Source organism: Poecilia formosa, unplaced genomic scaffold (assembly GCF_000485575.1).
Source record: "Poecilia formosa unplaced genomic scaffold, Poecilia_formosa-5.1.2 Scaffold38, whole genome shotgun sequence".
Lineage (NCBI taxonomy): Eukaryota > Metazoa > Chordata > Actinopteri > Cyprinodontiformes > Poeciliidae > Poecilia > Poecilia formosa.
Window position 1 is genome coordinate 2,247,443 of NW_006799977.1, and position 27,135 is coordinate 2,274,577.

The 27,135-nt window shown below is 38.8% G+C and overlaps 1 protein-coding gene across 4 annotated transcripts in view; it reads right to left on the reverse strand.

The window, feature by feature from the left end:
• Nucleotides 1-12,190: 12,190 nt before the first annotated feature.
• pde4ba (phosphodiesterase 4B, cAMP-specific a) overlaps nucleotides 12,191-27,135 on the reverse strand; it is a 52,046-nt gene continuing 37,101 nt past the window's right edge. For 2 of the 4 annotated variants that reach the window (XM_007550897.2, XM_007550895.2), the window contains 8 exons: nucleotides 19,144-19,237; nucleotides 16,106-16,389; nucleotides 15,844-16,008; nucleotides 15,450-15,549; nucleotides 15,188-15,342; nucleotides 14,955-15,077; nucleotides 14,651-14,833; nucleotides 12,191-14,558 (listed from right to left, as the gene is read on the reverse strand). In XM_007550897.2, the coding sequence (XP_007550959.1) occupies nucleotides 14,118-14,558; nucleotides 14,651-14,833; nucleotides 14,955-15,077; nucleotides 15,188-15,342; nucleotides 15,450-15,549; nucleotides 15,844-16,008; nucleotides 16,106-16,389; nucleotides 19,144-19,237 (1,545 nt within the window). In that variant the 3' untranslated portion in view covers nucleotides 12,191-14,117. Of the gene's footprint in view, nucleotides 14,559-14,650; nucleotides 14,834-14,954; nucleotides 15,078-15,187; nucleotides 15,343-15,449; nucleotides 15,550-15,843; nucleotides 16,009-16,105; nucleotides 16,390-19,143; nucleotides 19,238-20,056; nucleotides 20,510-24,532; nucleotides 24,776-27,135 lie in introns of those variants that run through there. The other 2 variants (XM_007550898.2, XM_007550899.2) reach the window with 2 other exon arrangements.

Consider the following 27,135-nt stretch of genomic DNA (forward strand, 5'->3'; position numbering starts at 1 on the left):
TTGGAATATTTAGAACATCATTAGAGTTATGCCAGATTAAGATATTGGCTTATTTTTAATTATTCATTTTAAAGACACCTTTGAATCCTTATTGGTAGAATCCTAAAATATCTTCTCACTTATTTAGTCTGAATAGGACTCTGGATGTTTGTAAATCTCTTGTGCAAATTTCAGATCAGCAGTAGTGGACATGGCCTTTGTTTATATGCAGCCTGTCACGTTCCACATGGCAGACCTGTGTTTTGGAGAAGGGCTCAAAACAACAGGGTTTAAGAAAACCAACCTCCAGCACACAGCAACAGGACAGACTATGCTCTCATAAAAAAAAAAAAAGTAAAAGCAAAACAAACACTCAACCTCCCTTTCCTTCTCCACAACCACACTGCTCAGCCACAAGCCAGAACAGAAATACTACAACCAGGTTCCCAACAACTTATACAAAACACTTCATCTAGGAACCAGGCCTCACTTTACTTGACTTCTAAAAGCAATAGGCAAACCAAGACTTTAATATACTCATGCAACACATGCTACCAAATGATCATGGAGCCAGCTCCTCTCCCAACTTAAAACTCTGCTCATCAGAGGAATCAGCTGTGGCCCCTGGCTGCAGAAACCTAACGGCAACAACAAACTTTGAGAGGGAGAAGCTCATTGACATACAAACCAACTGTATAAGTCCAGAAATGACAAATAGAAAGCAGTGAGCTTATATAGTTAGGTGGAAGTAGAAAATGATAGCTGAACCAGATGAACTAATGAGAGTAGATGTGTGGCAGATGGACACCAGGGTTACTGAGGAAAAGACTAATTAATGCAGGGTCCTGAAAAACATAAGAGAAACTACAAAACAAAGGGATCAGATTCACACAAATCAAAGAGAAACGAATCAAAATACACAAAGAGTAGATCACAACAATAAACTAAGGCAACACGTCTCTCTCAATCAGATTGAGAAATAAACCAAATATGGTAAGACCTTTCCAACATAAATTAAGACAGAAGTGATCAAAACAAACACAAACACATACATTATGTTACAATTGTGAATGATTGATCCTGAAAGGCTGAATCTGAGAAGTGCTGTATATTCACAAAAAAGGAAAAAAAACAAACAAACAAAAAAACACCAGATGGTACTTTTAAAAAACATGTTTTTCTGGTCACCGACTTTCTGACAAACTATGCTTGTTTTTGCATATTTGTGCCTGGAACTGTCATGGTATGTGTGCTTGATGGCAGACCCAAATGCACAGAGGCAGAAGTGGCAAGTTTTGTATTATAAAGAAAAAAAAATATTAAAAACTCACAAACCATAGGGAGCCAGAGCAGAACAAAAACCATAAATCCTACAAAAAAGCAGCAAGGAACACAAGGTAAAAAACAAGGAAAATAACAAAAGGAACCAGAGAGGAGAGAGAGGAGAAACGTTGTATAAGTACTGGGGGACAGAATGCTGAAACAATGGACCTGGGCTGATTAGGTAACTGATTGCAGGTGTGAGGTGAGAGAGAAAATCTGAGGAGAAAGAGAGAGAGAGAGAGAAAGTGGCACAGGGGGCAAGTGAGAGTACACAGGGGACTAGGAAGTGAATCTAACAGTTAAACAAAACTAAACATAATAAACTAGAGTAACTAAGAATAACTAGACAAGAAATAAACATATTAAACTAGAAACACTAAGAAAAGACTGAACCAAAGAAAAACAGGAACAATACTGATCTAAAAAAAGGAACTAACACAGAATACTAATGAAACTAGAATCAAATCAATCTCCAAAACAACCTAAGTATCTACTGCTCAAGTATCTAGTTGACCTACATAGACAGGAATATTTAAACTTGGTTTAACTAATTTCTGCAAGCACTCGATGGATACAGTTTCAGCATTCCAGCAGTTTTGTCATAAGCATCAGTTTTATTTAAGGTATTATAGTTACTTTATTGGAACTTGGGGAGAAACTGACATTTTTGGTTGATAAACATAATTGCTGCTTTTGATAGGACTGATTCTGTTTTTTTATGGCTGTTAATTTAGATGTCAACAACACTTTGTTGGTTTGGACCACTCTATGCACCGAATTTCAGTTTTTTGTAGATAAAGCTCATTTCTCATGCCTCTATTCAGATAAGATTTATTTATTTATTTATTTATTTTTATTGTGAAAGTACCCATTAAAACAATGTTACATATTGCACTGTTAAACACCAGAGTAAGGGGTGAAAATATATAATTTTAATTATTTCAAGTTCAAAACTTTACATACTTAGCATTTGATATAATTGCTTTTCAAAATGTATGACTTGGGTAAAATATCCCAGATGGATTTTCTGCTGAACAGGGGTTAGATTCCAGCTCCTGGGACCTTTGCTGCACGTCTATCCACCTTCTCTCTCTGTCCATTTCCTGTCTAATCTACTGCAAATAATGACAGAAAAACCTTACAAAGAAATATATATACATTTTTGATTGGGCTTATTGATTAAAACTACATTTCCTTCTATTTTATTAGCTTTTTAATTCATTCACAAGTTGAAGACACATTTGGGAATTTTTCAGAATGAGGTCTAGCTCCTATTATCTCTGAAGCAGCCATTTCCTATTTTTCCTGGTGAAAATGTCTCATCTTTCCCTTTGTGCCACTTCAGGGAAAAGTTAAGTGGTGTCATTTACGTAGACTGTTGGGAAATGATTTGATCTGTTTTTAGATTTGTTAGATAACTGGATCATCCCCATGGATCGCTGCTCCACTGTTACAAGAAAGACCTTTGGTCCCATATGTAATACATGTACGCAAGCAGTTTTCATCAAATCAGAAGCAAGACTTAGAGAGATTTCCTCAATGGGAAATAGGAAAGTGTGTCAGAGGGTTGAAGGACATAAAAGATTAAACTATTCCAAAGAAGAGAACAGCCTACTCACTTAGAGTCAAGGATGTGAGCTAAGAAGATAATGGAGAAAACAAGGTGACAGATGACGGGTTACTTGTAAATCTTTCAATGCAAGGTCAGAGCTGATGCAAGAGCAGCCCCAAAAGTTTTCATTTTTAACAATGAAATCGGAAATGTCTCATGGATGGAACATACACAGGTTTTTATTTTTATTTTTTACTGTTATCACTGAGTTCTAATATTAGATTTATATACATTTCCTTTGTTACAGCTGCTACTGTAACACTGTTACAAACACTGCTTAGGGGTTAAGTTTATGTCTGGAAAGACTTTTATTGTTTAATTCCCCTCTTGTTGTTGATTTACTTAAGTAGTAAGTAAGTGAATTGAAATATTTCCAATATGGATTCTGAAAATAGCAGCCGACACATAAATCTGTGTACATCTCAAAACGTTATCTTGATATATACTAACATGTATGCAGAGTTTGGTAGGAAAGGAAAAACCTTAACTCTGCCTATTATCCCCTCATCCAGGTTTGATAGCTAAGCAAAGTAATGTGGTTCCAACATATAAAACAGTAGTAACTTTAGATAACTTTATTGTCCCCATGGGGCAATTGGATTTACTTTACAGTCACAATCACAGGCACTTGCTACAGAACACAAACAGCAGACATAGCAAATAGCAACAGACAATGTAAGGAACAGCTTTCCTACCTACACAAGCACTTTAACAATTGGGTTTGACCAGGCCAAATATAAAGTCTTATGCTAACTCATTTAAACATTTAATTGCTTGTGGGATGACACAGTGCAGAGACATGGATGAATAAAAAAAGTTGGTATGGTATGGTATGGTATGGTATTTTTCACCAGTCTGTCTTTGTTAATGCTCTCCATACTTGGTAAGTAAGTAGTTGCCAGTTAAGTACCAAGTAGCTTATTGGCAGCAGTGACTGTGTTTCTGACATCCAAATGCGACTTGGATGATGTAATAATTTACAGTCTCATTACTAGTCTCATTACTGCGACAGACTGGCGACCTGTCCAGGGTGATCCCGCCTCTCGCCCGGAACGTCAGCTGGAGATAGGCACCAGCACCCCTCCTGACCCCACTAAGGGACAAGGGTGTAAAGAAAATGGATGGCTGGATGGATTACCAGTCCATTTTTCTCTTGGCTTTATGCAGTCACCTCCCTATTCCAAAATGTGTAAGGACACAACACTCCTTATTGGACAAAACATTCCCCCTATCAGAGTGTTTGTTCTTTCGATTATCATCCTCAGTGAGTCTGTGATGTTTAGGTTGAGCAGAGACCTTGCAGACATCTGCTGCATTATGATGTGTGTGCAAAAACATTTCTGGTCATGCAAACATGAGCACAGTGTTTATGTGTGTGTCTGTCTGTTGGCCTTATGTCACGTCAGGACAGCCAAGTCAGATTGTGCGTAGGCTGTGGTGTTGAGTCTGTGTCACACAGTGTTCCCATCTCGGCACATTAGAGCCAAACCTCTGAATATGCAGCAAACAGAGCCACATCAAAGAGAATGAAGGCTCACAGGGCGCACATAAAAACACCTTCTCAACAACACCAGCTCTGTGTCATTTTCCAGCACTAACCATAAATTGGATGCTGTGGTTCAGGTTTAGTTCATATTATTATTATTTTTTTAAATGATAGTTTCAATAGTATTTCACAACAGTGGTAATTTGCATGTATTTATGTTGCTTCTATATCCATGTATGTAAAGTGCCTTACAAAAGTATTTATACCTGTAGAAGCATTTCACATTTTGTCATGTTACAGCCACAACTCTTAACGCATTTTAGATGAACACAAAGTAGAGCATAAGTATGAAGAGAAAGATAGAAACACAAAAATATGAAAAAGATGTCATGTGTACATGCAGCTTCCTGCATTCAGCCCCCTTGAGTCAAGACTTTGTTGAACCACCTTTCCCTGCAATTAAAGCATTAAATCTATTAACTATCAGTTCTTTGGTGGTATGTATCTACAAGCTTTNAATTAAATAAGTATCTTAAATACACCAGTGGGTTGCTCGTCATGAATGTTCCTGACAAATATTTCTGTGGCTTAGGCTGCTTGATTGTGGTTTCTGACCAATAACCATACATGTCAGATTAATCATTTTATCCTGCTAACATGAAGGACAAGTTCTGTGTGCACTGTGACTAAAAAAATAACTTGTCTCACAGCTATGAGCTTCTCTTTGCCAATCTTTTTATTCTGATTCCAGGTAATTGTTTGCTGCTGCACAAGTCCATGTTTTGATTAAATTATCCTAAATTTTATTACTAGAAAATAGCTCAAATCTGCAAATACTTGAGACCTCAACTAAAAATATTTATGACCGTCTACTTTATTAGTTCAAACAACAAATATGCCTGAATATATCCAGTGGAACTCATGTTAACACTGACAAAATAAATGGCATTCCTGGATTGGCTGCTTTCCAAATGCTAGTCAATAACCCATCAAGTAGGATTGTTAAGTGTTATTTTAGTTTCCTGAATTTCATTTTCTTTGGAATATTTAGAACATCATTAGAGTTATGCCAGATTAAGATATTGGCTTATTTTTAATTATTCATTTTAAAGACACCTTTGAATCCTTATTGGTAGAATCCTAAAATATCTTCTCACTTATTTAGTCTGAATAGGACTGTGGATGTTTGTAAATCTCTTGTGCAAATTTCAGATCAGCAGTAGTGGACATGGCTTTTGTTTATATGCAGCCTGTCACGTTCCACATGGCAGACCTGTGTTTTGGAGAAGGGCTCAAAACAACAGGGTTTAAGAAAACCAACCTCCAGCACACAGCAACAGGACAGACTATGCTCTCATAAAAAAAAAAAAAGTAAAAGCAAAACAAACACTCAACCTCCCTTTCCTTCTCCACAACCACACTGCTCAGCCACAAGCCAGAACAGAAATACTACAACCAGGTTCCCAACAACTTATACAAAACACTTCATCTAGGAACCAGGCCTCACTTTACTTGATTTCTAAAAGCAATAGGCAAACCAAGACTTTAATATACTCATGCAACACATGCTACCAAATGATCATGGAGCCAGCTCCTCTCCCAACTTAAAACTCTGCTCATCAGAGGAATCAGCTGTGGCCCCTGGCTGCAGAAACCTAACGGCAACAACAAACTTTGAGAGGGAGAAGCTCATTGACATACAAACCAACTGTATAAGTCCAGAAATGACAAATAGAAAGCAGTGAGCTTATATAGTTAGGTGGAAGTAGAAAATGATAGCTGAACCAGATGAACTAATGAGAGTAGATGTGTGGCAGATGGACACCAGGGTTACTGAGGAAAAGACTAATTAATGCAGGGTCCTGAAAAACATAAGAGAAACTACAAAACAAAGGGATCAGATTCACACAAATCAAAGAGAAACGAATCAAAATACACAAAGAGTAGATCACAACAATAAACTAAGGCAACACGTCTCTCTCAATCAGATTGAGAAATAAACCAAATATGGTAAGACCTTTCCAACATAAATTAAGACAGAAGTGATCAAAACAAACACAAACACATACATTATGTTACAATTGTGAATGATTGATCCTGAAAGGCTGAATCTGAGAAGTGCTGTATATTCACAAAAAAGGAAAAAAAACAAACAAACAAAAAAACACCAGATGGTACTTTTAAAAAACATGTTTTTCTGGTCACCGACTTTCTGACAAACTATGCTTGTTTTTGCATATTTGTGCCTGGAACTGTCATGGTATGTGTGTTTGATGGCAGACCCAAATGCACAGAGGCAGAAGTGGCAAGTTTTGTATTATAAAGAAAAAAAAATATTAAAAACTCACAAACCATAGGGAGCCAGAGCAGAACAAAAACCATAAATCCTACAAAAAAGCAGCAAGGAACACAAGGTAAAAAACAAGGAAAATAACAGAAGGAACCAGAAAGAAGTGAGAGGAGAAAAGTTGTATAAGTACTGGGGGACAGAATGCTGAAACAATGGACCTGGGCTGATTAGGTAACTGATTGCAGGTGTGAGGTGAGAGAGAAAATCTGAGGAGAAAGAGAGAGAGAGAGAGAAAGTGGCACAGGGGGCAAGTGAGAGTACACAGGGGACTAGGAAGTGAATCTAACAGTTAAACAAAACTAAACATAATAAACTAGAGTAACTAAGAATAACTAGACAAGAAATAAACATATTAAACTAGAAACACTAAGAAAAGACTGAACCAAAGAAAAACAGGAACAATACTGATCTAAAAAAAGGAACTAACACAGAATACTAATGAAACTAGAATCAAATCAATCTCCAAAACAACCTAAGTATCTACTGCTCAAGTATCTAGTTGACCTACATAGACAGGAATATTTAAACTTGGTTTAACTAATTTCTGCAAGCACTCGATGGATACAGTTTCAGCATTCCAGCAGTTTTGTCATAAGCATCAGTTTTATTTAAGGTATTATAGTTACTTTATTGGAACTTGGGGAGAAACTGACATTTTTGGTTGATAAACATAATTGCTGCTTTTGATAGGACTGATTCTGTTTTTTTATGGCTGTTAATTTAGATGTCAACAACACTTTGTTGGTTTGGACCACTCTATGCACCGAATTTCAGTTTTTTGTAGATAAAGCTCATTTCTCATGCCTCTATTCAGATAAGATTTATTTATTTATTTATTTATTTTTATTGTGAAAGTACCCATTAAAACAATGTTACATATTGCACTGTTAAACACCAGAGTAAGGGGTGAAAATATATAATTTTAATTATTTCAAGTTCAAAACTTTACATACTTAGCATTTGATATAATTGCTTTTCAAAATGTATGACTTGGGTAAAATATCCCAGATGGATTTTCTGCTGAACAGGGGTTAGATTCCAGCTCCTGGGACCTTTGCTGCACGTCTATCCACCTTCTCTCTCTGTCCATTTCCTGTCTAATCTACTGCAAATAATGACAGAAAAACCTTACAAAGAAATATATATACATTTTTGATTGGGCTTATTGATTAAAACTACATTTCCTTCTATTTTATTAGCTTTTTAATTCATTCACAAGTTGAAGACACATTTGGGAATTTTTCAGAATGAGGTCTAGCTCCTATTATCTCTGAAGCAGCCATTTCCTATTTTTCCTGGTGAAAATGTCTCATCTTTCCCTTTGTGCCACTTCAGGGAAAAGTTAAGTGGTGTCATTTACGTAGACTGTTGGGAAATGATTTGATCTGTTTTTAGATTTGTTAGATAACTGGATCATCCCCATGGATCGCAACTCCACTGTTACAAGAAAGACCTCTGGTCCCATATGTAATACATGTACGCAAGCAGTTTTCATCAAATCAGAAGCAAGACTTAGAGAGATTTCCTCAATGGGAAATAGGAAAGTGTGTCAGAGGGTTGAAGGACATAAAAGATTAAACTATTCCAAAGAAGAGAACAGCCTACTCACTTAGAGTCAAGGATGTGAGCTAAGAAGATAATGGAGAAAACAAGGTGACAGATGACGGGTTACTTGTAAATCTTTCAATGCAAGGTCAGAGCTGATGCAAGAGCAGCCCCAAAAGTTTTCATTTTTAACAATGAAATCGGAAATGTCTCATGGATGGAACATACACAGGTTTTTATTTTTATTTTTTACTGTTATCACTGAGTTCTAATATTAGATTTATATACATTTCCTTTGTTACAGCTGCTACTGTAACACTGTTACAAACACTGCTTAGGGGTTAAGTTTATGTCTGGAAAGACTTTTATTGTTTAATTCCCCTCTTGTTGTTGATTTACTTAAGTAGTAAGTAAGTGAATTGAAATATTTCCAATATGGATTCTGAAAATAGCAGCCGACACATAAATCTGTGTACATCTCAAAACGTTATCTTGATATATACTAACATGTATGCAGAGTTTGGTAGGAAAGGAAAAACCTTAACTCTGCCTATTGTCCCCTCATCCAGGTTTGATAGCTAAGCAAAGTAATGTGGTTCCAACATATAAAACAGTAGTAACTTTAGATAACTTTATTGTCCCCATGGGGCAATTGGATTTACTTTACAGTCACAATCACAGGCACTTGCTACAGAACACAAACAGCAGACATAGCAAATAGCAACAGACAATGTAAGGAACAGCTTTCCTACCTACACAAGCACTTTAACAATTGGGTTTGACCAGGCCAAATATAAAGTCTTATGCTAACTCATTTAAACATTTAATTGCTTGTGGGATGACACAGTGCAGAGACATGGATGAATAAAAAAAGTTGGTATGGTATGGTATGGTATGGTATTTTTCACCAGTCTGTCTTTGTTAATGCTCTCCATACTTGGTAAGTAAGTAGTTGCCAGTTAAGTACCAAGTAGCTTATTGGCAGCAGTGACTGTGTTTCTGACATCCAAATGCGACTTGGATGATGTAATAATTTACAGTCTCATTACTAGTCTCATTACTGCGACAGACTGGCGACCTGTCCAGGGTGATCCCGCCTCTCGCCCGGAACGTCAGCTGGAGATAGGCACCAGCACCCCTCCTGACCCCACTAAGGGACAAGGGTGTAAAGAAAATGGATGGCTGGATGGATTACCAGTCCATTTTTCTCTTGGCTTTATGCAGTCACCTCCCTATTCCAAAATGTGTAAGGACACAACACTCCTTATTGGACAAAACATTCCCCCTATCAGAGTGTTTGTTCTTTCGATTATCATCCTCAGTGAGTCTGTGATGTTTAGGTTGAGAAGAGACCTTGCAGACATCTGCTGCATTATGATGTGTGTGCAAAAACATTTCTGGTCATGCAAACATGAGCACAGTGTTTATGTGTGTGTCTGTCTGTTGGCCTTATGTCACGTCAGGACAGCCAAGTCAGATTGTGCGTAGGCTGTGGTGTTGAGTCTGTGTCACACAGTGTTCCCATCTCGGCACATTAGAGCCAAACCTCTGAATATGCAGCAAACAGAGCCACATCAAAGAGAATGAAGGCTCACAGGGCGCACATAAAAACACCTTCTCAACAACACCAGCTCTGTGTCATTTTCCAGCACTAACCATAAATTGGATGCTGTGGTTCAGGTTTAGTTCATATTATTATTATTTTTTTAAATGATAGTTTCAATAGTATTTCACAACAGTGGTAATTTGCATGTATTTATGTTGCTTCTATATCCATGTATGTAAAGTGCCTTACAAAAGTATTTATACCTGTAGAAGCATTTCACATTTTGTCATGTTACAGCCACAACTCTTAACGCATTTTAGATGAACACAAAGTAGAGCATAAGTATGAAGAGAAAGATAGAAACACAAAAATATGAAAAAGATGCCATGTGTATATGCAGCTTCTTGCATTCAGCCCCCTTGAGTCAAGACTTTGTTGAACCACCTTTCCCTGCAATTAAAGCATTAAATCTATTAACTATCAGTTCTTTGGTGGTATGTATCTACAAGCTTTACACATTCTGAGAGTGAAACTACTCATTCTTCTTTGTAAAATACCTCAACCACACTTGAACCTCTGGTCCAGTTTCACATCATTTTGACAAACAAGGTTTTAAGAATAAAATATGACTCAGATATTCCAGAACTGTAATACTGTATTTTTTTCATGAAAGTGTTGCAAGAAGTGTAATATAAAGTGTCATAAAGTCTGTTTTCTTGTAACCCCTTATAGTAAGTGCTGGTTGATTGAAAATGAACAAAATATATTCCATTCTTGAATTAGAAAGGACTGCAACCTAACTTTCAGTAATAATTTTTAAATTGAAGTCGCTCAAATTTTCCAAAACCATCTGGACATCCAATGAACTTGATGTTTTAGCTCTGATCAACTAATCAGAAGAATAATTTGGGAAATGTTTAGCCACATCGCTTAAGCCAGGCAACAAAAAAACTGATTAGATTTTTTTATGCCACATTGTTTAAGGTCAAGGATAATGGAATATAAACAGTTACTGTAGATAGAATATAATTTCCTGCTGAATCTATTTTCCGTTCAAGGTCCCCAAACAAGTAGTTGTGCTAATAAAGACACTGAATTTAACACATTCGTCACTATTTAAAGTGACGAATGTGACATTTACAATCATACGTTACAATGTATGATTGTAAATGTAATTTAAAATACAAGTATGTATTACAATATAATCACTGATATGAGTAATAATTTTACATGTATTAAGAGATTCAAAGAATTTATTGCACATAGGCTTTCAGGCTCATGTTAATAGTTGTTCATAAACTATTAACATAAATAACTATTAAACAGATAAACAGTTTTTTGTAATCTAAAGGCTTTAAGATATTTCCAAGAGTCAATTATGTGAAAGGTCAGATGTTGACGTATTAGTGGAAGGACACAACACAGAAAAAAATATATTCATGCTTTGCTTTTAATCACTTGATAAAAAAGTATTTCAGATTTATTTTAAACACAATATACAATATCATACCATACATTGTGTGAAACATTTATCAACCCACCAACAACTGGTGGACTTCAACAGATGGACAATAAAAAATAAAAGAACCCATCTCTCATGCAGATAGTGCTAAATCTGGCTAACCATTTGGACACAACTAGGACCAAAAAAGCTTGAACATAGATAACATTAATACTGACAAATTTGTCTGTCAAAACCGCTAACACGTTTGGTCAGAAGAGTTCACACATTAGCACAGTCAATTACATAAGATCAGGATTTGTTGTCAACTCAGAACAATCAGTGCTGGGCACACTGTAGCATGCTACTGATGATGTCCTCTACTTTAGGTGAAGTGCATTGAGTGGAGAAAGAAATTATCACTTTGTGTTTGTCAGTCAAACATCTGCCTGGTTTATTTAAGCTGTCAAAACTGACAAAATTAAGCTATCTGTGTACTCTGGAACTTAGCAATACCTATGCTTCAGTATTCTTTAGCTAACTTGTATGTATCCTATCTCCAAGCCTATAAAGTTCAAAATGTCCTCCATGTGGCCTTTTGGTTATCAAATTGCTGATGTCAAATAAAAGCCTTGCAACCCAAGATAATTAACTAGAAACTGGCAAAATAAAATATAGGAATCTCTGTTGAATTTATTATATTTATTAAATTCAAGAACATTTTTGGTTTATGTTTGTGCATCATTAGCAATAAAATCTTTTTGAAATTACGTAAAACAAATGTAGCTTTTATGTAACAAAAAATGTAGTTACAAGGGTTTTATATGACAACAACAAGCCTCTTTAGCTGCTGCTCTGCTGGGCACTCGAAACTTTGTGCGAATATATTCTTAGATATATTTATATAGAGATATATTTATATAAAAACAATATACATTTATATAAAAAAAGACTCCACTCCAGAGTCTTCTACACATTAGACACCACCACTTCCAGGTAATGCAAGTGCATATAAATTAAAATAGATTTTACACTAAACCAGTATTTCTTATTTACAAGCTTAAAGTAGAGAATAAATACACACTGTTATAAACAGCAAAAAGGACCAACTTGAGCTCATAGCGACAAACAGCAAATGTATGGAGTGACTTGGGGATGGTAAGGCCTGATCCAAACACACATAGACAACACACTCCCATATAAAACATACATACCACACACAAATGATTGCCACTTAAGCATGCTTTTGGGAAATTAAACTAAGTACCTTTGAGTATCAGTAAACCTATATCAAAGTTATGTAAGGATATTAATGCAGCCAGGACACCCATTATGATCAGATGTAGGAAGCTGTGCAAACCATTTTGAAGCTTTCAGGGTGATTTCTAGTTTCTTTGCAGTTCCAAAGCTTTGCTGCGTTGCGTGGAATTCAACTACCCTGCCGGGAAGCCAGCTGACGTCAATGAGTAGATTTTTATCACGAGGAAGGAATACTTGTCCTGACTTTTCAGGGTCATCGTGCCAGAGCCCGGAGGGTCTGTAAGCCATGTGAATTCTGTCCATCAGCGTGTTTTAGACAGGCTACTGTAATTGCAGCTTTAATCATCTGGTCTGGTCCTGATTGCAGGAAACGCAGGGGAGCGTTACATCAGACAGATCTGGGTTTTGAACCTCTTTCGGCTAACAGGATTATTAGGACTGGAGCATACCTGGGAGCTAAAAATAGACTCACCACTGTTGTGCATTTTGTCCTTGGTCAACTTATTTTCCTATTTTACCATTGATCCAAGCAGCTGGATGTCAGGAGACATTTGTTTCGTCATTGTTTGCATATATGCAGTGTTTTTATCAAATCTTAAAATGCCATAAAAGATCAAACTAGACCAAAATATTTTCCTAAACTATATAGAAATTGAAAGAATACCTAGAAATTTGAAGCTATAGGAAGAAAGAAACAGAAGGAAAGCTCAATGGTTTGCAGCTCACCAAAAACAAAAGGTGCAGTATGGAAAGATATGTGTTGATGTGTAATATTGACATTCACTGACTGATACAAAAAGCAACTTATCAAATTTGTAACATGAACCATATCTGAACATATGTCTAGACTGTCTGTGCTCCAATGGAAATCATCTTGAGTGATTCTGGTGTACATTTTCCCATTAACTGTAGATGAGTCTAAGAACTGTTTGTCAACATTTGCTTGGATTTCTCTATTGCCCAGTACGTGGAAGACTTTGCTCTTTACCATACAAAAACTGTTTTTTCTCTTTTTTTTGTCATAAAGGAAAAAAAATCATTTCACAAACACTAGTGTGTTCAATAAATAAAAAAACTATTATAAAGACAGTTGTAAAAAAGGCACACAAAAGTCCTTTGACAAATGGTACAGAAATAAGTAAACACTTTCTCTTGCTATACAAATGTGTCTCCATCAGTAGATCTTACTCTATGCTACTTCAAGATCTTATATCTGTAGAAAAAAAAACAACATCTTAAGGTACAAAACTTCTCTCAGTAGTGTCATTGTCCATATAATGCCAGTCCAGAAAAGAAAATGAGCCAATTTCTAAACTGGCTGAAATCCTTCAAGTTCCTTTCTCGTCCATTGAGACTGAAATGTTCACAGCAAATGATTCCTGAGAACTCTGAAGCCACCTCTGTGAAACTGTCCATCTGTGTCTGGCTTCAAACACCCAAGTGCAAGTTGCCCCTGTGCAGGCCTAAACTAAGCCCTTGCTTCTGTGGGCTTATTAAAAAGCACAGCTGCAAGAGGGTATTCCCCCTCTTTTCAAAAAACTTTCAAACCACCATGAGAGCCTGTTGCTGGAAGCCCTATGTGTCTGTGGGTGAGGCTTCATGCGTCACAATCTCTATTGCCGTCATTGGCTCAATCATGCCATCTTCTTCCTCTGCCTGACTGTCCAAATAGTCTGGAGGAGGCGAGCGCGAATTTGCGAGACTATCCTCCACCTCTATTTCTTCCTCTTCTCCTTCCTCATCCTCCCCATCACAGTCTTTTTCCATCCCGTCCATGTCTTCCTCCTCCAATGTCAAGTCAAATTGAAATTTCTCCCCTCCTCCTTGTCCTCCTGTGCCTCCACTGTGTCCATGTGTGCCCTGGTCGTAAAAGGGCGGTGAGGGACTTTGGGGAATCATGCTCTGGTACCAGTTTCTGTTGTCCTCTAAGGTGTCCAGAATGTCCTGAGCGTCAGGGTGAACCAAATCGGCCCAGGTCTCCCACAGGGGGTGCACGATGTAGTCAATAAAACCCACCTAACAGGAAAAAAAAAATGTGTTAGAGGTTTTTTTTCTCTAGATTCACAATATGTTTGTAGTTGTATGATTTTCTATTTTTGAAAGCATACCTGGCTCTTCTCCACGGAGGCTGTGTGCTTATCACACATGGGGCTGATCTCCATCCCTCTCTCCCTCTCTCTGTCTCCCTGGTGGAAGAACTCCTCCATTATCCGGTCAGTCCACTGACGGTAGAGCTCCAACGACTTTGTGGGGTTGCTCAGATCGGCACAGTGTACCATGTTTCGCAGCACCTAGAAATAAACACATAAAATGTTGGGACGTAAGTCATAGTTGGGAGACCTTACAAGTTCTCTATATGATCTAGAGCTATGCATTTCTTTTAATTTTTTTATTTTGTTATTTTGAATGTACCTGTATCCTGTCTGTGTAATTGTCTAGCAGCAGCACTCCAGAGCTGGTCACTTTCTTGGTTTCAACCATAGTCTTCAGATCAGCCAACAGACTCATGTGTTTGGACATGTCAGTAGCCAAAACCTGCAAAACACAAGATAAAGATGGTGAGCTTGGCAATAACGATGACATGGACCAATCAGCTTTGTCACCTCATACATGCCTAGATCAACAGTCAAGTAAAAATATCTTACCATGTCAATGACCATTTTGCGGAGGGACTGTCTCTGCTTCTTTGTGAGGTTCTGGAAGATGTCACAGTTGTCTTCCTGCAGCAGCTTGAAGCCCACAGCCAAATGATGGTTCTCCAACACAGACTCATCGTTGTACATCAGGGCCAGCTCAGAGTCTGCATATTCAATACAAAAATTGGTTGTTTATTGAGTAAACTTTGCTTCAGTCTATCTATTATCAAGTCAGAGAAACCATAATGTTTGTGTATTATTTTGAACTTACTGGTATTGATTAGGAATTGGTTTGATACTCCAGGATGATCGACATCATGAATTGCTGCAGCAAAGATGGCCGCTAGGATCTCAAGATCTGTGAAGACCGCCTAGTCCAGAGAGGAAAACAGAATTTAAGTATTTCTTAAAGTAAGTTGGCTAAGAGGCAGACAGCAGACATTCAACTATAAGTTTGCTATGTGTTGCCTCATCCGTGCTGAGTGTGCTATATGCATGGCAGGGAGCACAGTGGACTTAATCATTTTGCAAAACCAGGTCATTCAGACCTGACTCCATTACACCAACTTCTACAAGCACAGGAGAGCTGTCTAAAATGCATGCATGAAAAACTGAAAATGAGGCCAATTTCAAGAAGAATACATAGCTTTTACAGAAAGACTTACATCCAGGGCGGGAGTAGAGAGCAGGATGTGCGTTGACTGGGCTACGTCAGCAGCGTGTAAACTGTTATGGTAAGCCACATCTGCATGATAATGATCCTCTAGTGTCATCATGTAGGCCACAAACGTATCAGCTGGAATCTTGAATGTCTTTAGCAGATCTCGCTCCTGCAAAAGTAGCAAATTGTGGATTAAATAAAGCAACATTAACAATAAGATAGATTTATTCTTCATTGTATGGTGTCAATAAAGGAAGAGTCCTTACCTGGAATATGGCATACATGATGCAGGTCAGAGGTCGGCTGTTGGAGTATTCTGAAACCGTGAAGATGTTTAGACCCCATTTGTTCAGGTCCTCCAGCTCCTTGGACAGCTGCTCCTCTTTGTCGGTCTTGACGCCAAAACGCGATATGCTGCTGTTGGAGAGCGACGATCCGTGGGAAACCTTCTTAACCCCGCTGATCTGCGTCATCAGCTGCTGTTTCTGCTGTTTCTTCTTCTCTCGCGTTTTGGATGTCGGCGAAGGGATCTCCACCTCATTCTGTTTATCTGTGTGAGGAAACAGAAAAAAGGACGACTTGTGTTATTTGGAGACTCGTTTTGCAGTGTGAGGTTCCAGATGGCCTGCATAGGCTCCTCAGCAAAAAATAAAAAATAAAAAATTCCAGCCGACACCTGCAGCTTGTTCATTCATCAGGTTCCTTGACTCTTTCTTCATTCATGCTCCTCTTTGTCCACCTGCAGTTTGTCTGACCTTACAGTATTTAACCATCCAACCCAGGACTCAGCACAGCTAAAGCAGCACATAACACATTGTAAAACAACCATGTCAACATTCTTCCTGTACCATGCCATGTTTATGTTATTCAGCTGCAGTAGATCTAGAGATGCACAAGTCAGGTTTTCCCTTTTTCCTTTTGACGTTCTTTGATAAAGGTATGAACTGAAGATGGAACCACAAATCCTTAAACTGTCTGATTTTTACTTAGCTTAAAACAAAGTGCATTAAAGTAAATGCCATAAGCTGATGTTTCTAATGACAAATTTTCTGTAGTTGTTTTAATTGACATGATTAACAGAAAAAGAAACTGGCACATCTCTATTTTGGTTCCTAATAAAATGAACAAATGGTACAAATAATAACTATTAAAGGCACCGAAGTGTTTGATTGTGTTTTTTTGTTTCCAAAAAAATGTTTCCAAACACTATTTTCCAAACACTGAAAATATCCAGTACATCCTTTTTGAGCTGTGTTCACTGCAGTCACCGAGGAATTGATAGAAATCCTGCTAGGACCTGCCATCGGCATTCGTTTAAGCCGCGGACTCATCTTTCAAGCCTCGACTCAGCTCATTGCTGGCCTATCGGCCTTCCCCTGTGGAGGATTATTCAATTACCAGCTGTAATTTAAATAAGCACTCTCCCTCTCATCCACTGCTGTCTCGGACTTTCTCTGCGTCTTTCCCTTTCTCACAGTTCTTCTCTGGTAATTTAGAATCGCGATTAAATGCTCTCTGACGTGCTGTGTGGGAAAATGAAGAGAAGGGCAATATCATACTGTAATTTATTGCAACTCGCGATAATCATCGCTGATGCATGACCCATATAAGCATTAGGTGTAAAGTAGATTTTATTCATGCCTGTTATTAATTTCTGCTTCATATTGCACACACATGGGTGAGTGATCTATTGCTTTGCTGTTCTGTTCAATTAAATGTCAAAATCTGGTTCAAAATGTGTCCACAAAGGATGCACTTTCAGTCTAGCTTCTCTATTTTTCCCATGATATAGGAACAAAATACAGTGTGGATTCTGTGGAAGAGGTAGTGAGGATGTGTTTTATTAATATTCAAAAAAGTTAATCAGAGTCCAAGCAGTTGATCGATGTGTTTTAAGACTGAAAGTGATGTGTGGTTTGTAAGTTTTGATGGATTCAATAAAAGGTTTAAGTTATTTTTAATTCTATGAGGCAAAAATTAAATTCCTTTTCCGTTGAGAGCAGAGGTTAAACAGTTGTTTCCTTTTTTCCTAATCTAGGCGAGTTCTGCTGCTGGCCTGTCACAGGGAATTAGCCTGAGTGGGCAGCAGGATACGGGGGGCAAAAAAGGGCACACGTGAATAGTGTGCATGTTGCCAGCCAGAAGTCTTCCATGGGTTTGTGCAAGAAATGAATGAAGTTGTTAACTGATCCAGAGAATCGCGCTTAGCTTCACATCACTGTTTTTATAAACAAAGAAAGCAGATGGGCAGCATTAAACTGAAAGGATTTACGGTGGCTCTTTAAAGGAATTATGGAGCGCAAATCACACTGGATAAAAATCAAATTTCCCTGTTTCCACATCTGTGCTTTTAAAAAAATTACAGAAAGCAAACATCGGCGCACTGCTGACGTGACGTTAGTGTTCATGGATGGACAGATTAAAAGGTCCTGCTGGTCAGCTGAGGACACATCAGGCCAGCTGCACCACTTTAGTCATTAATGTGGGCACATCCCTTCTATTTTTCTACCTTCTGCCATGTACATCGGTCAAAGCGGTCACCTTCTCCCGTGTCAGGTCAGCGGGGGGGTGGGTAAAGAGACAACAAGGTGTCCCCAGTGACAGAGAAGCATTAAGATCTGAATGAGTCACCCAATCTGCTGAGCTTATCTCACTGCTAGCGAAGGGGGTTCCTCTGTAGATCTTTTTTCTGTCTGCTCTCAGCTCCCTCCCTCACTTGTTTGTTTGGAATCCTCCATTTTCCTCACATATTACAGCACCTTTAAATCATTTTCTTAGTCTTGAACCTTATATCTCACGCTAGTTGTTGTAATGTTTCATATATGCAGAATAAACTATTATGGAATGTTTTCTTTTGCATTTGGTTGATTCTGCTGCAGTGTCAAAAACACTAAAATTTGCAATTTATGCAGCAATAAACTCATATTTTTCTCCCAGTTTACCTCTTTTAGATACTAATGAACCAGTATTAAGCTTCTTTTTGCCCAAATACCTTAAGAAATATACACATTCATTTTAACTAGTTCTCTAAATATTGGAGGAAAGGTTGATGGCGCAGTATTTTTTACTGGTACGCCCCCACAGTGAAGCCAGTCAGAACAACTTGCACAGCTCATCATGTAGGAAACAAAATGAAGCCTCCACAAATGTTCAAATGAAAATGTGTTCAAACGAACCACTTAATACTTGCAGATTTGTCACATTTAATTGTAATTACACAACTCACAATAAATGCCTTTAACAAAAACTATTAGTGCGACTTTTGGATACAGATTATTCTTGTGATTTTTACTTTATTTTTTACCTAGGAAGGTGTTGGAGATGAATTCGGAAACCTGATTCCCAGACCGACTCATCTCGGATAGGTGCGTCAGCTCCCGATTCAACATTCTCTTAAACTGCAGGAGAAAAGGGGAGGGGAGAGGGCAAGAGAGAGGAAAATGTCGTCACTTTCCAAATTGGGGGAAACCTGGCAAAAAATTATATTACAAGATATCTTGAAAACCCAACAGCCCCACGTTTAATTTAATCAGGTCAAGAATGCCATTCAGTTACAGCCTACAATCAGTGGGGAACACTGTGTATTTTCCCCTCCATTTACACAGGAATTAATTATGATACAACCATTATTTGAGTAACCAGCAGGGGACCAGAAGCTTTTAATACCCCTTTTAAAGCCTCCACAGGAACCAATTTCAAGTTTTATTAAACACATTCACAGTTTCAGGAATCTATCCGGCCAGTCGACTGCGTCAGTGTGGAGGAATTTTAATGCAGGCAAGAGGAAATTTTGCACAGTTGTCCCTGATGTCCTTTTTCACATTTTCTCCATACATTTGGAACCATTAGAGACCGAGAAAATATGTGCAGCTGATGGTACATGGAGACCCAGGGACTGTAGCAGCAGATGTTTATGACAGGTTGATGCATGCGCGTGCACACACACATACAGACAAACAGAGATACAGCTCTGCAGAGGGCTCAAGATGGAGCCCGAGCCTCAAAACACCATTCTGTCTGAGCCCCATCTACCCAAAAAGGTGGAAATGTTATCAGATCTGACACTAAACATTAAAAATTAAACTCCACAAATGCGCCTGATGAGAACATTTTTTTCAGTAAGAGCAAATAACTAATATGATAACTAAGGAGCAGAGAGAGCTAGGACAATATGAGTGCGGTATCCCCAGCGTGATACGTAGTTAAACACCACACACCTTGATGTAACCCCAAGACACCGACAGCAGGTAGTTGGCTTCAGGCATTTTGGACCCCGTTGTTTGGTTCCTACACAAAGCCAGAACTGTAATCCAATGTGGGGAAAAAATTTACTGAAGTCAAGCAGGATTTTTTTTTGGCACCAAAAAAACCAATCCTCTATCTTCTCCTCTTCTCGACAGCAAAGAGAGCAGCTTTATGACGGCTCGCTCTCCCTCTCAGCAGAAAAGGGCCAGTTCCAAGTCTCCATGCTTGCAGATAGAGGAAATAGATTGATAAGACGTTTGGAAAACAGGCAGGAAGATCCAGCTGTACGGGGCTGGAGCGGCAGCAGCAGCAGCTGGAGCCGTGAGCTGGGGACTCTCGGCGCACTGATGAATAATGGAGAGGAAGCAGGGAAGGGAGGAGGGGAAAAACACAGCGATGGAGACAGGAGGAGGAGGGAGAGAGGCAGCGATGTTCATCTGACTGGAGGGGGGGTTCCTCCGCTGGATTTGTCTCGCCTCGCTGCTCTCCCTTTAGCTCTCTCTCCCCCTCCTTTCCCAGCTTCGCTATCTTTCTGTGTTTTTTTCTCCCCTTTTCCATCTCTTTTTTCCCCTCTCACTATCTGCCAGCCATAGCAACACTCTTTTCATAGTGTATGATTTGACAGAAATAGGAAGAGGGGGAGCCCTAATTACAGCTTATATGAAGTTTTGAAGCAGATATGAGTTCCACGGTTTTTTTCCCCCAAAAAAAAATAATTTACATCCTTTTCAATTTTCAGCCCTTCTAATTCCCTCTTTAAAGCCACTTACATCAAGTCATCCAGTGAAGGGGATTGTAATTAGGAAGTTAAAACAAACCCTCCTCCTTTACAGTGAAACAATGAGCCACGTTTTGAGGAATGTGAGCCTGTGTGAACTGTATTTTTAATCGCCATTATCTCCACTATCGCCCGCTCCTTCAACTCCCCTCTTCTCGAGTCCTCTGTTGTCTCCTGACAACCAAGTGTGGCGGCCATTGTATAGACCTCATAAGCCTGTTCATTATCTGCATCCCATAATAATATTGGATGCCAACAGGGTGTCTGTGGACGGCTATTTTTAACAAGCGGAGTGGGAAGGCTGGTCGGAGAAGGTGAGAAAATAAAAAAAAGAAGAAAAAGAGCAGAGAGATGGCAGATAATTGCATCCGTCCCCAGTTTGGGGGACATCAGCCCACGGCTTCTGTGTTTGGCTGTGAGAGGAGTGTGTGTGTGTGTGTGGGCTCATTATCAGAACACCCCAACGGCATAGAAACAGCATAAGAGAACAAGTACATCAGTGCTATTTTTTTTTTACTCATTTAATGGAAAAAATGAGGGGGAGAAATGCAGGAGAGGCTTTCCCTTTTTCCTCATGTGGTGAAGCTGCTGAGCTGTCATGAGGACAAACCACACACATCGCATCCAGTGTGCCCCGTTCCCTCCCTCCGCCTCATCAATCCCTGGCTCTTTACCACTTATGTGTCAATTTTCCGGCAGCGATCAATCTCTCTGCCCGCCTTCCTGAGAGAATCAATGAGCTGTCCTTGGTGCAGGTGCTGCAATGTACAAGGCTGGGGCCACCTGACTGGAATCCACTCTTACATCAGAACCAGCGCTCCATTTCAAGGTGTGAATTTGCTTTTTTGTCAATTTCTGTCAAGACTGTTATTTGTGGAGCCCCAGAGAGGAAGGCTGTGGCGGTTTGCCAAAGAGAAAACATGGCGTTTGTACGTCAGAACCAATCAATTGGAAACTGTAAACAGAGATCCGTAGGAGCCTTTAGGTCCAACGTTGTTTCTTCGAAATGGGGAGCGTGAGTGGGAGATCAAAGCTTTTCTGAGAGGATTCCAGATTATCCTCCCACTGAGGGAAAGGACCAGAAGAGAGGAGGTAGTTGCAAGGAAAAGAAGAAAAAAAAAAACAGGAGGCAGCCCTTTATATAATAGCTCACTACATAATGTATAAGAAAACCAGAAATAACAGCAGGGGGTGTCTCTCCACAATGTGTCAGAGAACTGGGCTTTGCTGGAGGCTGCAAACATGCATTAGTAGGCACAAATGCACAAAACCTACCAGAGTTGCTGTTATACACTTAAATATAGTTGATGCTTCCATGTAATGTGCAGATTTTACAGACGCACTGTCGAATTAATTAAGAATAGCATCAGAATGGTAATTTCTTTTAGTATTACTTAATCAGATTAAACTCATTATGTAGATAGATTAGACACAAAGTGAAATGCCAGCATATTAGTAGAAGGTTAAGTGGAAGAAAAAAGTAAGGATGTGGGGTTTTTTTTTACTCGTGGTGAAAATGAAACGCAGCTTTGACGGGACTGGAAGTTCTCTGGGTGCAATTTCCGTCACAGTTCATCACGCCCTTTTATGACTGAGTTTAATATCCATGCATTTTAATCCCGTGTTCTTCCCTGGTTTTCGTCCCTGCCTACAATGGCTGGGTTGATTCAGCAGAGAGCTGCCGTGACAGAGGCAGGGAAGGTGAATGAAGCCTGTGGCATTTTAGTTTGACCAGCACGGGAGGGATGGGTAAAGGGGGACACATAACGCTGAGCTCCTACATTTAGATGTGATTTCATCGGACAGCTCGCTGTGCAGGGCAGCCAGGCAGACAGGTAGGCCTGAATGGAGTCGCTCCTGACACGAAGCTGAGAGGATCCACTCTGCTTGCACTATAACAGGATGTTAGGGAAGGCCTGATGTGAGATTCTGAACCTCTGGGCACTCTGCCACGTTCTCTGGCGTCTCGTAAGGACCTTACGAATGATATTAAGGGAAATTTAGCAACTTTTTAAATTGCTAAATGGTCCAATCTGTCCTAAACCATCACAATATTTCCTGTTTTGTTTAGGTATTTATTCCACTATTTGGTGGAATTATCGATTACTTCTGACCTCATTACCATTTCAAATAATAATGAAAAAATAAACAATGAAATCTAGAATAAATTATGTATTCAGTCATTTTTTGTACATTGTCTACTTGTATCCTTTCCACCAAGCTGAAGTTGTAGCCAACAGCCACTAGTGGGTGCCCTACACTACACTCATGCTGCAGAGAGACCTTCATTGAAAGTTTTGTAGAGCTTGCAAATAACTTAGTTAATAATCTTTGCATCAAATGCTGAAAGGTTTTTAGAATTGAAAACTTTAAGGTTTGTTTTCACTTCACCTGAAATAAATGTTTCCCAAGAATATCTACCATCATTTCCCCTAAACTGCATTTCCATGTTCTTGTTTGCCAAATTTTGCAAGGCTTTGAACTTATTTCCACTTTGCTTGGCTATATGACGCAAGCCGGTAAAACTGGCACCAAAGCCACTCAAAGTGACATAATTCTGTAAAGATCAGGGGAAGAGTATTGCGTATGTGTTGTGCGTAAATTCGCTGGAGGTGAAGAAGAAATACTACCTCTCACTTCCTCTGACTCACAAAGCCATGCTATAGAGACTTAAAGACTCAGAGTGTATTCATGCATATTCTACCCCAGATTACGCAGAACAAAGCGTTAAAAAAAACAAGAGAGTTACAAAATTGGACATGTTTTCACAAGTTGCTGAAAACAGCTTTCAGGCTGGGTGCAAAATTTCACTCAACCTGCAATATCTCACATATTAAATGCAAAACTCAAGATGTTTCTCCAATGAATTAATTTTCAAAGAAATAAAGTATTGAACACATTGCAAAATTATCCACATTGATTCTTCCTTCTAGCCCAATATGACTCCTAGATGAGTTTTTTTGCCAAAACTCAAACTCCCTCTCCGTTGGGTTCGTTAAAATGTTTGCATATGTAATTTTTAAACTGCTTGAGTTAAATATAATTAATTTCATTAAGTATTTTTCTTATTAATTTGAACCCTTCTGACAACACAAAACTACGGCAAACAACACGAACAAGCTCACAGTCTGTCTTCTACTCCATGTGTTGCTTTTTCATCAGACTGCTCAATTTATTTCAGTACTGCCACTTTACAGATCATCTGTGAAACAACAAATAAGACAAAGTCTAGTTTAAAAAGAAACCTCAACTTTGGTTTCTTTCAATTCCTTGCCAGTAAATACTAAGTTATTCCCATAAACAAAAAGCGCGACAGGAACAATTTCTGTCCATTCAGAATATTTTCACCAACACTTTAAGGATAAATAGAGATTCTTGAATGCTGAACAGAGATACAGACGCATCTTTTATATAAAAAAATATTTTTTTAAATTTGATTAATAAAATTGTAGATTGTAATTGCAGAAGGTTGAAAACAAAAATGTCACCCAACTTCAGCATCATCTTCCACTGCTGTGGAATACATTTAAAGTTCTTAAACTTTAAACAGAAAAGGACTGGTAGCAATAACATGTTTAACAAAAAAATGACATACAAAAAGCTCCTGAAGAAGTTATAGACTTAAAGTCCTCAAAGGACCTTGAACAACATGAAATTTAAGTAAACTCACCTTTTTCCAAAAACTTAGCTTCCCTAACTTCTTGTCTTTTCTGTCAAAGCAGCAGGCACCCATTATTGCTGAGCGCGGAGTGCAGACCTGAGCAGGGCGTCCGTCCGTTAATGAGTCTGTCTCGCTCTGACTACAGTATGAGTAAAAGGACTGAGCCCCGGCTCTTTGACTCTGGGAAACGCCACAACTCTGGTGACTCACTTTGGGCTGCGAAGTCTGACTTGGCTTTACCTCACACCCCGTGTATGTGGAGCAATGACTGAATGTGTTTGAGAGTGTGTGTGGCAGAGAGAGATCTGCCTCACACACACTCCCCCTTATGGGGCAAGGCCCGCCTCCAGTCTCTTTGCTCCTTTTCAGCCTGCTCATTCCCCAGCAGCTGGCGGTTACAGTTCTGATGTTTATGCTGTCAATATCTCTCTGATCAATCTGATCAACAGAAGGCTTGAATTTCCTAGAATAGGACGAAGCGAAACCCTTTTTCTTTTTTTTTTTCTTTTCTCTTCTTGGAAATTAAACTTGATGTAAACAGACCAACATCTTAGGACAGCAGTCTGATACCAGCAGCTTCACCGTTGGCTACGCTCCACCACATGATGCATTCAACACCACTAAATATCTGCAAGACAGCGTAAAACCCCTCTGCTGATCCAAACATAAATCTGATATGAAGAGTTTAACTACACTTTTTGTGTTTCAGCTGTGAGTAAATGCACTCGCAAGCCACTTTGTTACAAACATGTAGTGACGCAGAGGTTGGATCCCCTTTCGTTTCAGAACTGCCCTATTCCGAATGACAATCTTAATGTGTTAGAAACCCTCACCAGGGCTTTTGGTTTGTTTTTAAAAGCATCCCCACAGTGGCTGCAGATTTAACAGCTGTTGTCTCAAATCTCCTTTTCCACCACATGCCAAAAATGCTCAGCTGAACTGAGATCTGTTGACTGTAGAGGAAACTCATCGTCATGTTAAAAGAATAAAAAACAAAATGTTTGAGATAACCTGAGATTCATGACACAGTGTGTTATCCTTCTGAATGAAGTATACTGCAGCCATAATGATCAGCAACAATCCAAACCCCAACACATCTGTTACATAGCGAGTAATGGTAGATTAGAGTCGTTTTCCCCACATCTAAACACATACAGGCATTGAGCTGGTGAAGAAGTGTACCTAAAAAAGTGGCCATAGATTTTACCATTATAAATTACTATTTCCTTCTTTTTTATTGATTGTTTTTGCCTTTATTGGAGTGACATAAGCTTAGTAGGTAAACATGATAGAAAGAAGTTAAGGAAATAACTGCCCCCACACACAAAATGTGCAGATAAACATACATTTAAAATAAAAAATCCAGACAAAGTTTTTCATTAAAACTCTTCCAAGTGTGTTTATGTAAATGTTTTGACTCTTTCCACCACATACATGGATTCATTGATTCATTTCATATCCATATCTCCTCTGGCTACATGCTCAACCAAGACAATTATGTTGAAATTCAGTCCACAACTTCAGCATTATAATAAAAAGGAACACACTCTAATTTTTAATTGTAGTAGCTATTTTTCAAAATAAGGGATTAAAACTCAAATTTGACTTAAAACTTCAATTGAGATTGGTTGAACTCTACGTCAAAGCAATTACTGGAAAAGTCAAAGTACTAAAATGAATCATCACACATTTGACAGTTTATGTATGAGAACACCAAGTGACTTAGTTTTATTGCAGTAATGTCTGTTTTTGAGGTGAAGTAGCTGGACAACATGATGTCACTTTGTGTTAAGCAAGTAGGAAGTTAAGCTTATGACTGCTTATTTAATCACACACTAAAAGATGAGTTAATCAGCTGAAAATAAATCTTAGTTGCATGCCTTTACATCAGATGACTGGTTATATAAATGAGTATGAAAAGCTGCAAGTGTGAATATGTAGTACTTTAAAGTTTTTTGTTTTTTTCACGAAACTACTTTTGAAACGGTTTTCTGAAGCTCTACTCTCACCCTCTTTGCATAACAGAGAGGGGTTTGCGGCCTTGACAAACGAAAACATTCCAGCACACAAACAGACTTCGTCTCATCTATGCCAGTGATGCAGAACAAAGAGGACAGTCACGTACTGAGAGCCCTCAGCAGCAGGAGCAGCCCCTGTGTCTCACCTTGGAGCTGCAGCCGTAACCTCTTACATTTCACTTCCCCCTCCTGACTCGTGTTTCATACGCTGCTGGAGCTTCAATTACAGTTTTTCCATCCGCAGTACAATAGATGCACAAGGGTCACATTTGCTGATTAGCCCATTCTTGTTAACAAAAAAAAAACAAAAAAAAACAGGTTGAATGTGGCAACCCACATCAGAAAGGGGGCTCAACAGTTGTGTAATGTTTGAGTTTATTGTAAAAACAGGCCTGAGACAGAGATAGCAGATCTGAGGGAGATTAAGCTGCAGTTAGTGCAGATGCACAGCAGCACATAAGCATGGCAGCACACGTGGACATAAAGTTTACATGCATTTGATGAAAACATGCTTTCTGAAAAGCTTCTTTTGGTTGCATGTAAGAACACGTAGACTGTCCCGCCAAAGTCACAGAGATGAAAAAAGGTCGCAAC